The sequence below is a fragment of the Mizuhopecten yessoensis genome, unplaced genomic scaffold (assembly GCF_002113885.1).
Source record: "Mizuhopecten yessoensis strain PY_sf001 unplaced genomic scaffold, ASM211388v2 scaffold10251, whole genome shotgun sequence".
NCBI lineage: Eukaryota > Metazoa > Mollusca > Bivalvia > Pectinida > Pectinidae > Mizuhopecten > Mizuhopecten yessoensis.
The window spans coordinates 349937-365151 of record NW_018408453.1 but is presented as its reverse complement, the minus strand read 5'-3'; the positions used below and the strand labels follow the sequence as shown (position 1 = coordinate 365151).

The window sequence follows — 15215 nt, the reverse complement described above, 5'->3', positions numbered from 1 at the left end:
ACGACAGCTCCATATTAGCTATCCTACTGCATCAATACCTTTTTATATGATAACCAAACACTTACTTCGATGTGGCTTTGTCATCTGAAATGTAGACTAAAATGGAGCCAGCACAGAATAGTGTTGGTGCATGGCCAATCGATATGTGCATCATGCCAGCTAATGCATAACCAACATTTGTGTTTTCTTCTTGTGTAGGTATGCAATAATGTATATCCCTTTCCTGTGCTCATCCATTTGTACGTAAATATGATGTATATACACAGTTTATTTTTTAGGGAAATGGCGTTCATAGGCTTTTTCTGAAAACAAAAAACACAAAACTTCTTAATGACATATTTGCTAAGCGGGATGGCAACATTCTACTTCATTCGTAAAAGAAGGGAGTCGGCAACATCTATTATTATTAATATTTGCATTTTGTGTTAGATCTGAAGAGTGTCCTCTCGCCATCCAAATTTTAGAGATACATACACTGACACGCAAAAGAAACGCAACCCCTTGTATGTCCTTAACTTTATAATATCATTAAACTGTTGTTAGCCTTGTTGAATAGCATACATTTCCACCACCATTTCACGGTTGATTGAACTTTGTCACTCTATGCTTTCTCATGTCCGCGGGACTTCTATACATAGCCCAATAAGCACGTACACCGATACACATGGCGCATCACATGCGCCCCAGACTTGTTAAGCATTCGTCAGGTTTTGGGTAAGAGTAGTCCGGTAAAAGAAATTCGCTTGTGATTACGTCATAATGCCTAGGCTAGTTAACGATACACGCAACAGGGCAGTGTATTTACTATTAGCTGGAAACTTCCAAAATGTTGTGGCAAGATTACTGCATGTCCAAAAAAGGACAATATGCCGTTAGAATGTTAGAATTTAAGATTTATTGAAAATCTCCGGAGACTATTTATATTTCATTTGTTCGTCCAATCCTAGAATATGCTGATGTTGTATGGGCTAACTGTTCCCAGTAGTCTGCAACGTGTTAGAGTCAATCCAACTCGAAGCAGCACGCATTATTTCTGGTTTAGGACAGGGCACGAGCAATAATATTTCATACATGGAGGCCATAATGTTTCACTTAGTAAAAGAAGACACTTATATCACTTTTCTTTTTAAATTTTTAACAGCAATTATCCATCTCATGTCTCTGACTAAATCCTACCCTTTCTAATGACATTGAAAATTACAACTTTCGACACAATAGGTTATTTGATGTTCCAGTACAACGCACGCATTTATATGGTTCTAGCTGTTTCCCAAAACTTATGTCAGAATGGAACAATCCAGTCTGTCAGTTTCCCACTATGACATGTCTTGGAGCTCTGAATAAGGAATGTTTACGTTCATCCGATGCGGATGTTCAACAATTATGTAGAAATATTTGTAAATATCACGGTAATAGAAATATTATGTCAGTTAAGTATTTCTGCAATTAATTTGAATTCATATTTATTTTATGTACATCTAAATGATAGCCCTGCACTGTCCTATTTATACTAACCATAGACATCTCTTACTTAACTCTCTATCAGCGATGAGTATGCTATTCCAGTCAACACTCAACCTTTTATTTCTAGTTTGCAATCACAGAACGTAAATATGAATAGAAATATTGTAGAGACAGTTCAGAGTTATTTTAGAGACACCAGACGTTCTGTTTAGATTTTCAAATAGTATTGTCAAATAATTATTTTACAACAATTGCGATAATTGAAATAAGTATTGTCAAATCAATATCAAAATACAAACAATCTCCCATTTTAATATTTAAAGAAACATATTTTTGTAAGGATATGGTTTATATAGGGATTGAACGGCTTTTTTCTTATTTATTTTCATGCCGGTATGAACACAAATCGGTTACATTCATAAGCGGCTTCATGTTTAATATGGAAGTAACCGATCTGCGTTCATACCGGCATGACGATTTTAAAAAACCGCCGTTCAATCCATATATCTACATTTCCACTATAGAAAATATATTTATTTACTGCGTTTTGTAAATGTGTAACGCACCAAGGTTTGGGCGTTGTGTTCCGTTTAATTACCTGACCGGGGATCCCTAAAATTATACCGGCCGCTTCCGGAAATGATCGAGAGGGCTTCTGGGATACAGCATTTTGGCTCCCGATTTCAGACAGGTAAGACGTGTTAAGTCTAGCTAAGTAATCCAATGATTAAAGAAGGCTCTGTCGCCCATCCTTCCAAAATTCGGGGTTGGGAACTTTTATTAAACATCCATACCGTTTGGAGGAGAGATGTTTGTTGGTAGCACTTAGGTAGTGGCTGAACATTCTCCGCCCTATCTATTTTGGGGCTTTTAGTGAGGGTTTCTATGAGCGGTAGGCTCCTCGAGCTCACGTGAAGGAATGTTGCAAAAATAGAAGGGTTAACGGGTAAGCTATTCAGTGGAAGTGATAGCCGTATGTTCTCGACCACGTGTCATCGTTATTTCGTGGAGAGGTTTATAATTCGTTCCAATGTATCTAGCAAGGTTTTAGAGTGCGTTCAAATTATAGGCAGGGCCATGCTACTTTTTATTTCACCGAATTTTGTTGTAAATTCGGAAAACCCACTTGCCGCCACGTGCGTTGTTAAGTTTGATAATGTAGTCGTACAATGAACGTGTAAAATCTACATCTGCCTAAGTTGTTTTTGTCACCAAGCTCTGCTTCCTCTCTATTATTTCATACTTCATTAAAATCCATGGAATCTGCAAGCGAAAGCGTCAGTCGAACCCGAGTGAGAAGGTAACGTTCGTTAAAATTGGCGCCCACGTAGGGACCCGTTCGTTACATATGCATCGTCTTTTAAACGACATTGACGTATTTAAATAAAAAAAATGGACACCAATAATTAACCGTAGTCATTTGAACGTTTAACCTAGGGGCATTCTCCATGTTTTCCGAAGCGAAGCGACAAGACTCTCATTGAGCAAGGTTAATCTATGACGTCATAAGTAAACCACATGTTACGTCACGAGAGTTTTTGCCTTCATACTCAAATGAAATGCATTTCTGCTCATAATGTTCATATAGTTGGTTGCAGCGCAAATGTGGATAAGCCTGTTCCCCGATTCCTTTTGTACATAACATCAGTACAATAAAATATTATGAAATGAAATAAAAGTGAAGAGTGTCATTAAGACATGAGTATGATGACTGAGTTTTAAGTGATGACGAGTGCCATTATGACATGATGATAACCGATTATTAATATGATAATATTGTATGATGATGATAACTGTGAAGTCATTCTATTGTGGTTAAGGTGATGTTGAAAAGGATGATGTCGTTCTCATATTGTTATTTGATGATAATGGTGATGATATCATTATTTTGTGGCTCTGAACCAGGTGCTTTTGGAAAAGTGGCAGAACATCCTTATGTAACAAATAAACCGTCTTATCAACTTTACACATCGCAGAATTCGAGCAGCACAAATGATGACGGGTTATTGAAGTCGGAAAATTTCAATCTTCAGTCTTGACTGTTGTCTTGTCAAAGTGATAATCGCTAGCACTAAATAATCCAATAGAATATATGTGTATCTTTAATTGTCTATGTTACTTAAACGGAACTTTTGAATGAAATGTTAAAAATATTACTAAAAATTGGAGATTGCGTTTCTTTTGCGTGTCAGTATATTATTATTATTTTTTGAATAAATACCTTATTTATTCATTCCATTCGGGCATTTTACTAATAAACAAGAGAAGAAAAAATATCAAGAAATATTTTTTAGATATAGGCCTTATAAAGAATAAATGCCTGGACCAGTATCTCACTTATGTTTGTGCAACATGACATATGGTTCAGACAGTATTTGTCGCAAACTAAACAGGAAATCTGGAATGGTGACACCCCCTGAAAAAATTCTGGATCCATCCCTGAGTGGTTAATTTCAAACTAATCATTAATGAAATGTGGATATATTTCTTTTTTGTTGTTGTTTATTTTACATGCCTTTTTTGACACTCTTCACATCTATCATCATCATACTCATGTCATAATGACACTCTTCACATCTATCATCATCATAGTCATGTCATAATGACACTCTTCACATCTATCATCATCATCATCATGTCATAATGACACTCTTCACATCTATCATCATCATCATCATGTCATAATGACACTCTTCAAATCTATCATCATCATACTCATGTCATAATGACACTCTTCACATCTATTATCATCATACTCATGTCATAATGACACTCTTCACATCTATCATCATCATACTCATGTCATAATGACACTTTTCACATCTATCATCATCATACTCATGTCATAATGACACTCTTCACATCTATCATCATCATACTCATGTCATAATGACACTCTTCACATCTATCATCATCATACTCATGTCATAATGACACTCTTCACATCTATCATCATCATACTCATGTCATAATGACACTCTTCACATCTATCATCATCATACTCATGTCATAATGACACTCTTCACATCTATCATCATCATACTCATGTCATAATGACACTCTTCACATCTATCATCATCATACTCATGTCATAATGACACTCTTCACATCTATCATCATCATACTCATGTCATAATGACACTCTTCACATCTATCATCATCATACTCATGTCATAATGACACTCTTCACATCTATCATCATCATACTCATGTCATAATGACACTCTTCACATCTATCATCATCATACTCATGTCATAATGACACTCTTCACATCTATCATCATCATACTCATGTCATAATGACACTCTTCACATCTATCATCATCATACTCATGTCATAATGACACTCTTCACATCTATCATCATCATACTCATGTCATAATGACACTCTTCACATCTATCATCATCATACTCATGTCATAATGACACTCTTCACATCTATCATCATCATACTCATGTCATAATGACACTCTTCACATCTATCATCATCATACTCATGTCATAATGACACTCTTCACATCTATCATCATCATACTCATGTCATAATGACACTCTTCACATCTATCATCATCATACTCATGTCATAATGACACTCTTCACATCTATCATCATCATACTCATGTCATAATGACACTCTTCACATCTATCATCATCATACTCATGTCATAATGACACTCTTCACATCTATCATCATCATACTCATGTCATAATGACACTCTTCACATCTATCATCATCATACTCATGTCATAATGACACTCTTCACATCTATCATCATCATACTCATGTCATAATGACACTCTTCACATCTATCATCATCATACTCATGTCATAATGACACTCTTCACATCTATCATCATCATACTCATGTCATAATGACACTCTTCACATCTATCATCATCATACTCATGTCATAATGACACTCTTCACATCTATCATCATCATACTCATGTCATAATGACACTCTTCACATCTATCATCATCATACTCATGTCATAATGACACTCTTCACATCTATCATCATCATACTCATGTCATAATGACACTCTTCACATCTATCATCATCATACTCATGTCATAATGACACTCTTCACATCTATCATCATCATACTCATGTCATAATGACACTCTTCACATCTATCATCATCATACTCATGTCATAATGACACTCTTCACATCTATCATCATCATACTCATGTCATAATGACACTCTTCACATCTATCATCATCATACTCATGTCATAATGACACTCTTCACATCTATCATCATCATACTCATGTCATAATGACACTCTTCACATCTATCATCATCATACTCATGTCATAATGACACTCTTCACATCTATCATCATCATACTCATGTCATAATGACACTCTTCACATCTATCATCATCATACTCATGTCATAATGACACTCTTCACATCTATCATCATCATACTCATGTCATAATGACACTCTTCACATCTATCATCATCATACTCATGTCATAATGACACTCTTCACATCTATCATCATCATACTCATGTCATAATGACACTCTTCACATCTATCATCATCATACTCATGTCATAATGACACTCTTCACATCTATCATCATCATACTCATGTCATAATGACACTCTTCACATCTATCATCATCATACTCATGTCATAATGACACTCTTCACATCTATCATCATCATACTCATGTCATAATGACACTCTTCACATCTATCATCATCATACTCATGTCATAATGACACTCTTCACATCTATCATCATCATACTCATGTCATAATGACACTCTTCACATCTATCATCATCATACTCATGTCATAATGACACTCTTCACATCTATCATCATCATACTCATGTCATAATGACACTCTTCACATCTATCATCATCATACTCATGTCATAATGACACTCTTCACATCTATCATCATCATACTCATGTCATAATGACACTCTTCACATCTATCATCATCATACTCATGTCATAATGACACTCTTCACATCTATCATCATCATACTCATGTCATAATGACACTCTTCACATCTATCATCATCATACTCATGTCATAATGACACTCTTCACATCTATCATCATCATACTCATGTCATAATGACACTCTTCACATCTATCATCATCATACTCATGTCATAATGACACTCTTCACATCTATCATCATCATACTCATGTCATAATGACACTCTTCACATCTATCATCATCATACTCATGTCATAATGACACTCTTCACATCTATCATCATCATACTCATGTCATAATGACACTCTTCACATCTATCATCATCATACTCATGTCATAATGACACTCTTCACATCTATCATCATCATACTCATGTCATAATGACACTCTTCACATCTATCATCATCATACTCATGTCATAATGACACTCTTCACATCTATCATCATCATACTCATGTCATAATGACACTCTTCACATCTATCATCATCATACTCATGTCATAATGACACTCTTCACATCTATCATCATCATACTCATGTCATAATGACACTCTTCACATCTATCATCATCATACTCATGTCATAATGACACTCTTCACATCTATCATCATCATACTCATGTCATAATGACACTCTTCACATCTATCATCATCATACTCATGTCATAATGACACTCTTCACATCTATCATCATCATACTCATGTCATAATGACACTCTTCACATCTATCATCATCATACTCATGTCATAATGACACTCTTCACATCTATCATCATCATACTCATGTCATAATGACACTCTTCACATCTATCATCATCATACTCATGTCATAATGACACTCTTCACATCTATCATCATCATACTCATGTCATAATGACACTCTTCACATCTATCATCATCATACTCATGTCATAATGACACTCTTCACATCTATCATCATCATACTCATGTCATAATGACACTCTTCACATCTATCATCATCATACTCATGTCATAATGACACTCTTCACATCTATCATCATCATACTCATGTCATAATGACACTCTTCACATCTATCATCATCATACTCATGTCATAATGACACTCTTCACATCTATCATCATCATACTCATGTCATAATGACACTCTTCACATCTATCATCATCATACTCATGTCATAATGACACTCTTCACATCTATCATCATCATACTCATGTCATAATGACACTCTTCACATCTATCATCATCATACTCATGTCATAATGACACTCTTCACATCTATCATCATCATACTCATGTCATAATGACACTCTTCACATCTATCATCATCATACTCATGTCATAATGACACTCTTCACATCTATCATCATCATACTCATGTCATAATGACACTCTTCACATCTATCATCATCATACTCATGTCATAATGACACTCTTCACATCTATCATCATCATACTCATGTCATAATGACACTCTTCACATCTATCATCATCATACTCATGTCATAATGACACTCTTCACATCTATCATCATCATACTCATGTCATAATGACACTCTTCACATCTATCATCATCATACTCATGTCATAATGACACTCTTCACATCTATCATCATCATACTCATGTCATAATGACACTCTTCACATCTATCATCATCATACTCATGTCATAATGACACTCTTCACATCTATCATCATCATACTCATGTCATAATGACACTCTTCACATCTATCATCATCATACTCATGTCATAATGACACTCTTCACATCTATCATCATCATACTCATGTCATAATGACACTCTTCACATCTATCATCATCATACTCATGTCATAATGACACTCTTCACATCTATCATCATCATACTCATGTCATAATGACACTCTTCACATCTATCATCATCATACTCATGTCATAATGACACTCTTCACATCTATCATCATCATACTCATGTCATAATGACACTCTTCACATCTATCATCATCATACTCATGTCATAATGACACTCTTCACATCTATCATCATCATACTCATGTCATAATGACACTCTTCACATCTATCATCATCATACTCATGTCATAATGACACTCTTCACATCTATCATCATCATACTCATGTCATAATGACACTCTTCACATCTATCATCATCATACTCATGTCATAATGACACTCTTCACATCTATCATCATCATACTCATGTCATAATGACACTCTTCACATCTATCATCATCATACTCATGTCAATAAACAAGACTATTAATTTGACAAGAAAACAAAACCTGAACGTTAAAGTGTACAGATAGTACGAATGAGACTAAAACGCCGATTTACAAAGTGCCTTGAACTTCCATTATGTTATTAATCTTGTGCTATAGGATACTCCAAAACATGCGCTGTTGATCCTTCATCAGAACGAGTTGAGAACGCTGCACTGAATAAACCTGCAACGCAGATAAGTACATACTTTAAAGGGGTGGCATCGCATGCAGTTGACGGTGACAAAAATCCACTTTTCTGGAACGGGTCATGCAGTCACACTAGATGGAAGGAAGGTCTGCCATTATACCAATGGTGGATGGTTGATCTGGAAAGAGAATACAGAATTGACAGCGTCAACATCACAAATCGTCTTAAATCCGGTATGTCACTTAAATGTATTTTTACTTTACATGTATACCCTTTCATTATGAATCCGGCACAGTTTAATGTAGTCGTCAATCTAGTTCTTCAATTCTCATTACTTAAATACGGTTGTGTGATCGCACAACGTTACACGATATGCGGTGTGAGCACGATGTATGCATGATGTGTGCATGATGTGCTAACGATAAACAAATGGACGCTCATTGATTGCGCACAAATGGACGAACGTTGTGCGATAGCAATCTTGGTTGGTGTAAATTGAGAAATGTCTTAACAATATATACGAGTTCGTGTATAAACATGTAAACCTGATTTTTAAATATGTTTCTATATTCTAGCTATAGTTCTATCAGTTGATCTTTCTGTAGAAATGGTGTTTCCGGTGTTTTTAAACGACCTTAATCGACAAATGTAAGATTAAACCACAGTCCCGTACACAGATCGACCTAGCCACTTCGTTTAGGTACCCGGACCGTAACTTTTCTCAACCGGGGCACTCCTCTTAGTGCGAAAATATAGGTAAGGGGAGACCAAACCGAATGCAAATAGCAAATACAAAACGTCCAGTTGTGGTTTCTTTATCGGTCAAACGGTATCACATTTCAGCTCTATGTGTCAGGCACAGGCCAGGTAAGTGTATCTGTTCTGTTACCTTGAAGCCAAATCCATTCTTGACAGTCTAGACATTTTAATACTGTATAACACGAATTGTAAAATTGTACATAATCTTAATTATTGTAATGAGAACTTGCAGTAACATATATTGTGTATATTATTGCATACGAGCTTTCCGCATGTTTGTCACTCCGTAATAATGATCAACAAATTGTACAAAATCGCACAGTTGTGCGGGGAGAAGCGCACAATGTGGCGAACGATTGTTAAATAGCACAGTTGAACGCACCATATTTGGACGATGTGCAGACGGTGTGTGAGCGATGTATGCACGATGTACCCACGCTACTGTTGCAAATGAAGTTCAAATCAATAAGGCAAACAACATAAAGTTAGCTGTGATACCTAGAAGCAAGAGAGTGTACATACAATGTATATCACTGATAAAATATAACGTTCGACGAGAACTCAATTTTACAAATATACAGTGGTATTGTTTTAAATGTCTCGTAAACTTTTGTTGATATATATGTGACATAACAATATATATATCACCGTGTGATATATACCGATTTTTCGCCGTGTGCAGCTAAAAAGATGGTCATCATTTTGTTTGATTTGTCTCACATTTGTTTGAAAACATAAAATAGCTAATTGTTTCATAAACTATTATTTTCTCATAATTTATTTTCTTTAATCAAGAGCAATGCAACCGAAAATGACATTTACATATGTTCTTTGTTATGCAGCAAAGCGACTGCGAGACTTCGACATATTTGTGTCACTTAACAGCACGTTTGAGGTCGATGATCACATGACCGATGAACGCCTGTGTATCCATGTGTCAGGTGGAATGGGTGGCGGGGAAACCAGGACTTTCACCTGTCAGACGCCAATTTTCGGACAATTCATCCAGATCTACATGGAAACGCTTGATAAAAGAAATATGAACATATGTGAAGTCACAGTTGAAGGTAAAATAACAGATATGCTAAATAAAATTGCAATATGATATCCAAATGAACATTCACTTTAGTCGAAATGATACAGAGTATGTTTTCTTTCGTGATTAATTCATTCTATAAACAAGCATTATACAGAAATCACCTTATCGACAGATAATGATGGAACAGTGTATCGTGTACGACAACCTCTTTAGGTATTTTTTTTCAAATACATTTAGTTCAGAGGTCGCCCAGGCATAAAAAGAAGCTGAGTTGAGTACAGTCAAACCTGTCTTATGAGACCGTCCGAGGGAAGTTCAAAATAAGGTCACATAAGACAGGTGGTCACTTAAGACAGGATCAAATTTTTTAAAGAAAGATATAAACTGTGTGTTTAAAATGATTGTGATACTTATTTGTGAAATATTTACGTAATAAAACAATATCACATTTATAAGCATTATAAATTAATAGTTTATTTAATAGTGTTTTTTTTTCTAAGATGAGCATGGTATTATTTGTTAAAAATGAACATATCTAAAACAATAAAACTTAGCATTTACGTTTCCCAAGTCACCGGCAAACTTCAGGGCTGGTCCGGTAACATAAATTATCCGGCTAACCGCATCCTTAAACCATTTATAACATATATGGTTTGTTAATTTCTTCATTGCCGGTAAGATGGCGTTGACGTTTTGCATACTCCTATAAGATAAGAGACTACTTGTCGGCCTTTTTTCTTTCGGATTATTTATTGGATATGATTTTGCCGACTGACCTCTTATTTCCAAAGCACCAATTCTTTGATGCAGAATCCACCCGAAATCCGGGCGGAACAAATTCGGCTTGAAAAACTCACTTTATTGGTTCATGACAACGATGTCTACTATTGGTTCATATACTATTTATCCCATATGTATGCCACAGATACAAATGTATAGTATATTACGGAATAGAACACTCAAAATGCATGTCCATGTCGTTGTATCACTTCTCTGACCTACGTTTACAACATGACTTCTTGGGTTGATACAAAATATCAGAGGGGGTTTCAAACGGAACGAAATGATACGGAGTTTGCATGTATTCCGTTTGTAGAACACGTCATGTAATCTATTTTTGTATTAACCGGGAAATCACGGCCAGTGCTGTCTGCTTCACTTCGAGCTCATTTCGAAAGAGGAAAAGCTAATTATTTATGTCTTTGACACGAAATTCTTCTCGTTTAATCATGGATTTATGGAAAGGAATATTTATTGGACCCTGTTGAACATTTAAATATATGTAAACACGCAACAATTTCATTTTACAACTTCCGGTTTCTTTTTCAATAGTCGCAGTAGACACGTTTGGTGTGAAATGTTATGGTCGTTAGTCGCGTTAGGCAGGGAGTCGTTGAATACAGGTCATTTATATAAAAAAATATAGTTTAGGTCGTGTAAGACAGGAAGTCGCTGAATACAGGTGGTCGTCGAGACAGGTTTGACTGTAGTTGCTTTTATAACATAGTTTTCAAAATCTCACTTTTAGCAAACCCATTAAGGGGTAAGGGTACATAAGAAGATGCATCTTCCTTTTGTATCATCTCAGCCATACTTTATATGGTAGATAAATACACATGTTGACGAGAAATGTTGTTGGACATTGATTGCATTGACTTTCAATTTCTTTATGATAAAGGGATGTCAATACATGTGAAGTCACAGTTGAAGGTAAAGCCGTCAGAAAGACATAATAATTGAAATGACAATATTAATGTTACAAACAAAATGTGTTTCTATTGCAATTGAAATAAAACAGTACTTTTTGTTCCACTCATGTTCAATGCATTGATAACAAACATTATCATTATATTGTTACCTATACAAATAGTGGTATTGATTATATTTATATTACAAGTTTTTGATTGATTTTGAAATCAAATATAAATCCCTTTTTAAAAGACACCTTTTACATGTACATGTATCACCAATTACCTCGTGTTAGTGGTTCTAAGGGGTCACTGATGGTAACTTTTTTATAATTGTTGCAGAAATAGATTATTATCATCAACTGTAGCCAGCTTTGTCAATTTCTGCTTTTGACAATACCACCATCGATAGTAGATCATGATTATTGTAGAAATCTGAACAATGTGATCATACTAAATCATATACTGCACTAAATGACTTACATTTCTTATCAAAACAGAGTAATTGTCTCCATGGCTTCTTAAACTGGAAGACAAATAAATCTGGTTGAGTTTTTAGTCATTTGCTATTTATTTGGGAATATATTAAAATTAAAAGGATCAAATGTGGACACACACGGAATAACATTCTGGTATCCTAAAGAGGAAAAAACTCTTTGTTCTAAGATTGAAACAAAGTTTTGGTAAACTGAATTTCTCACCTTAGAATTATTTTCTGATATGGCCTCACTATCAGAATTTTAATCAATTTCAAAACCTGTTGAATTATTTACATCCTTCAATTTCAATGTTATATTATGGAATGAAGTGAGACGTATTTTCCTTTCTTAGATCTTTTAGTTCAACTTGATTAAAATGAGGTTGCAACTGATCTCTATTGTAAGACTACAGATGCACAAAATCATCTTATTTGTTTACTCCAACCTCAGTAAACACACTACTGTTAATATTCCTTTAAATCTTGTTTCAAGTTCAAAATGATAGATTTGATCAACTAAAGCAATACCTCAATAGCTCAATGTCTTCCTACTGAGGTGATACAACATGGCATACGGAAAGCTTTTGAAAAGGGACAACGGAATTTAAATAAAAAAATTGTGATAAAGAACAATTGTGAAGAGTTAAAGCAAAGTAACAGGCGTATGAGAAACATTTTGATAAGTATACTATAAGACAAGGTGTGGAACATGTCCCCTGCTTATCAAATGTGGTGCCTTTATCTTTAAGAATGATTGGAGATTTACTGTAAAAGATGATACTAATTGTAAATAAACAAAACATAACTTATGCAATAGTTTGTTATAAATGTGGTGAACTTCACATCGGTCAAATAAGCAATGAACTCAGGACCCGGATGACACAACAAACTAAAACCGAATCTGTACGAAATTTACATGTTAATAATCATATCCATGAATGTGCGGAGATAAATACAATGATTAGCTGTATATCAATTACATTCATCCGACACTTTTCAAGGAGAAAAGAAAGAAGATAATTTTATCAAAATAGTAAAACTTGACAGGCCATAGTAACATTTTGCACAAGTCACTCCACAAAAATAATGTACATTGTGAGTACACGTTACTATTGTAAAGTGATGACATGTGATTGTGACGTCACGATGTTTTCCTTTTGAAAGGCACCTGAAGAGCTCAGTGAAGGGTGAATGCTGGTAGTTTTGAAGTCGGTCGTTCGATCGTTTTTTTCTTTCTATATTTAGTTGATTCACATGGTCATTTAATCATTTTTTAAGATATATATATATATGTATATGTGTTTATATAACAATGACTACTGAACAAGTTATAGAGGGAGGGATCACAATATCAATGATGTTTTGAGGTTACTTGTATGAAATTACTACACTAATTGGAACTTTCCACTTAATTTAGGATACGTAGCAGTATGCATTGAGGACATAACAACAGAAACGTCACTGACAACAACAAATGCTTCTGCAGTAATAACGACTCCTACGGCAACCTCAACTGCGCTATCAACAACGACCCAAACAACATCGGTATCATTAACAATTCCCATAACGACAGATGCAACGCTATGGAAAACAACGACTCCTACAAAACCAAAGACAACATCGGCAGTAGCAGCAACAACACCAACTAATACTACGACAACTGAGACAGGGGAAATAACTCGGACAACATCAACATCGGCATCAACAACGACAGAGATAACATCGGTATCATCAACGATACCAACAGCGACTTCAACAACCACGACAGCTACGACGATATGGAACAGAACATCACCATTGCCAGTACCCACAACATTGAAAACTGTAGCAACAACTACAGCAGTAACTACATCCGCATCAAAGACACTCTCAACACTGGTTTCATTGCCAGGCAACACCACCACCGTAGCGACCTCTACCTGTCCATGTGTCTGTGTCGTCTCATCAAACACTACAAACTTGACACAGGAAGCACGTTTGGAATTGGTAAAAGAGTTGAGAAAAGAACTGACAGTTGACAGGAAAGAAACCAGTATTTCCAAGAGAAAACTCATCAGTGTTGGGGACGAGAGACAATCTGCAGAAACGATCGGATTTATAGGTGTGCTGGCGCTGTGCGTTCCGGTACTACTGATTGTCTCATTCGACTTGATCAACTTATGGTCATCCGCTAAACAGAAAAAGAACAGAGTCATAACCAAATAAAAAGAATATGAATATCTACTGCAATATGAGACTGAAAACAATAATGTTTACCTCGTTTTGTACAATGAAACAAGTTAATAGTTGAAGTACTCCAACACCCGTTTATAGCACACCTCAAGCACTTGTCCGTATACAAACGTGCTGTAAAGTTAGGTTGGAATGCTTTGACAGCAGCTTTTCTATCTTAGTAATAGGTTGAAGACTTTGCGAAAAGTTTGGTTTGATTT

The 15215-nt window shown here is 35.3% G+C and overlaps 1 protein-coding gene across 1 annotated transcript; it reads left to right on the top strand.

Moving 5' to 3' along the window:
- The first annotated feature begins 2103 nt into the window (after positions 1-2103).
- LOC110459878 (flocculation protein FLO11-like) lies at positions 2104-15053 on the top strand. The gene is made up of 4 exons (XM_021512346.1): positions 2104-2155; positions 8789-9052; positions 10421-10645; positions 14201-15053. Exons 1-4 carry the CDS (start codon positions 2104-2106, stop codon positions 14986-14988), a joined length of 1329 nt encoding a protein of 442 aa, XP_021368021.1. The 3' UTR covers positions 14989-15053.
- Positions 15054-15215: the final 162 nt, after the last annotated feature.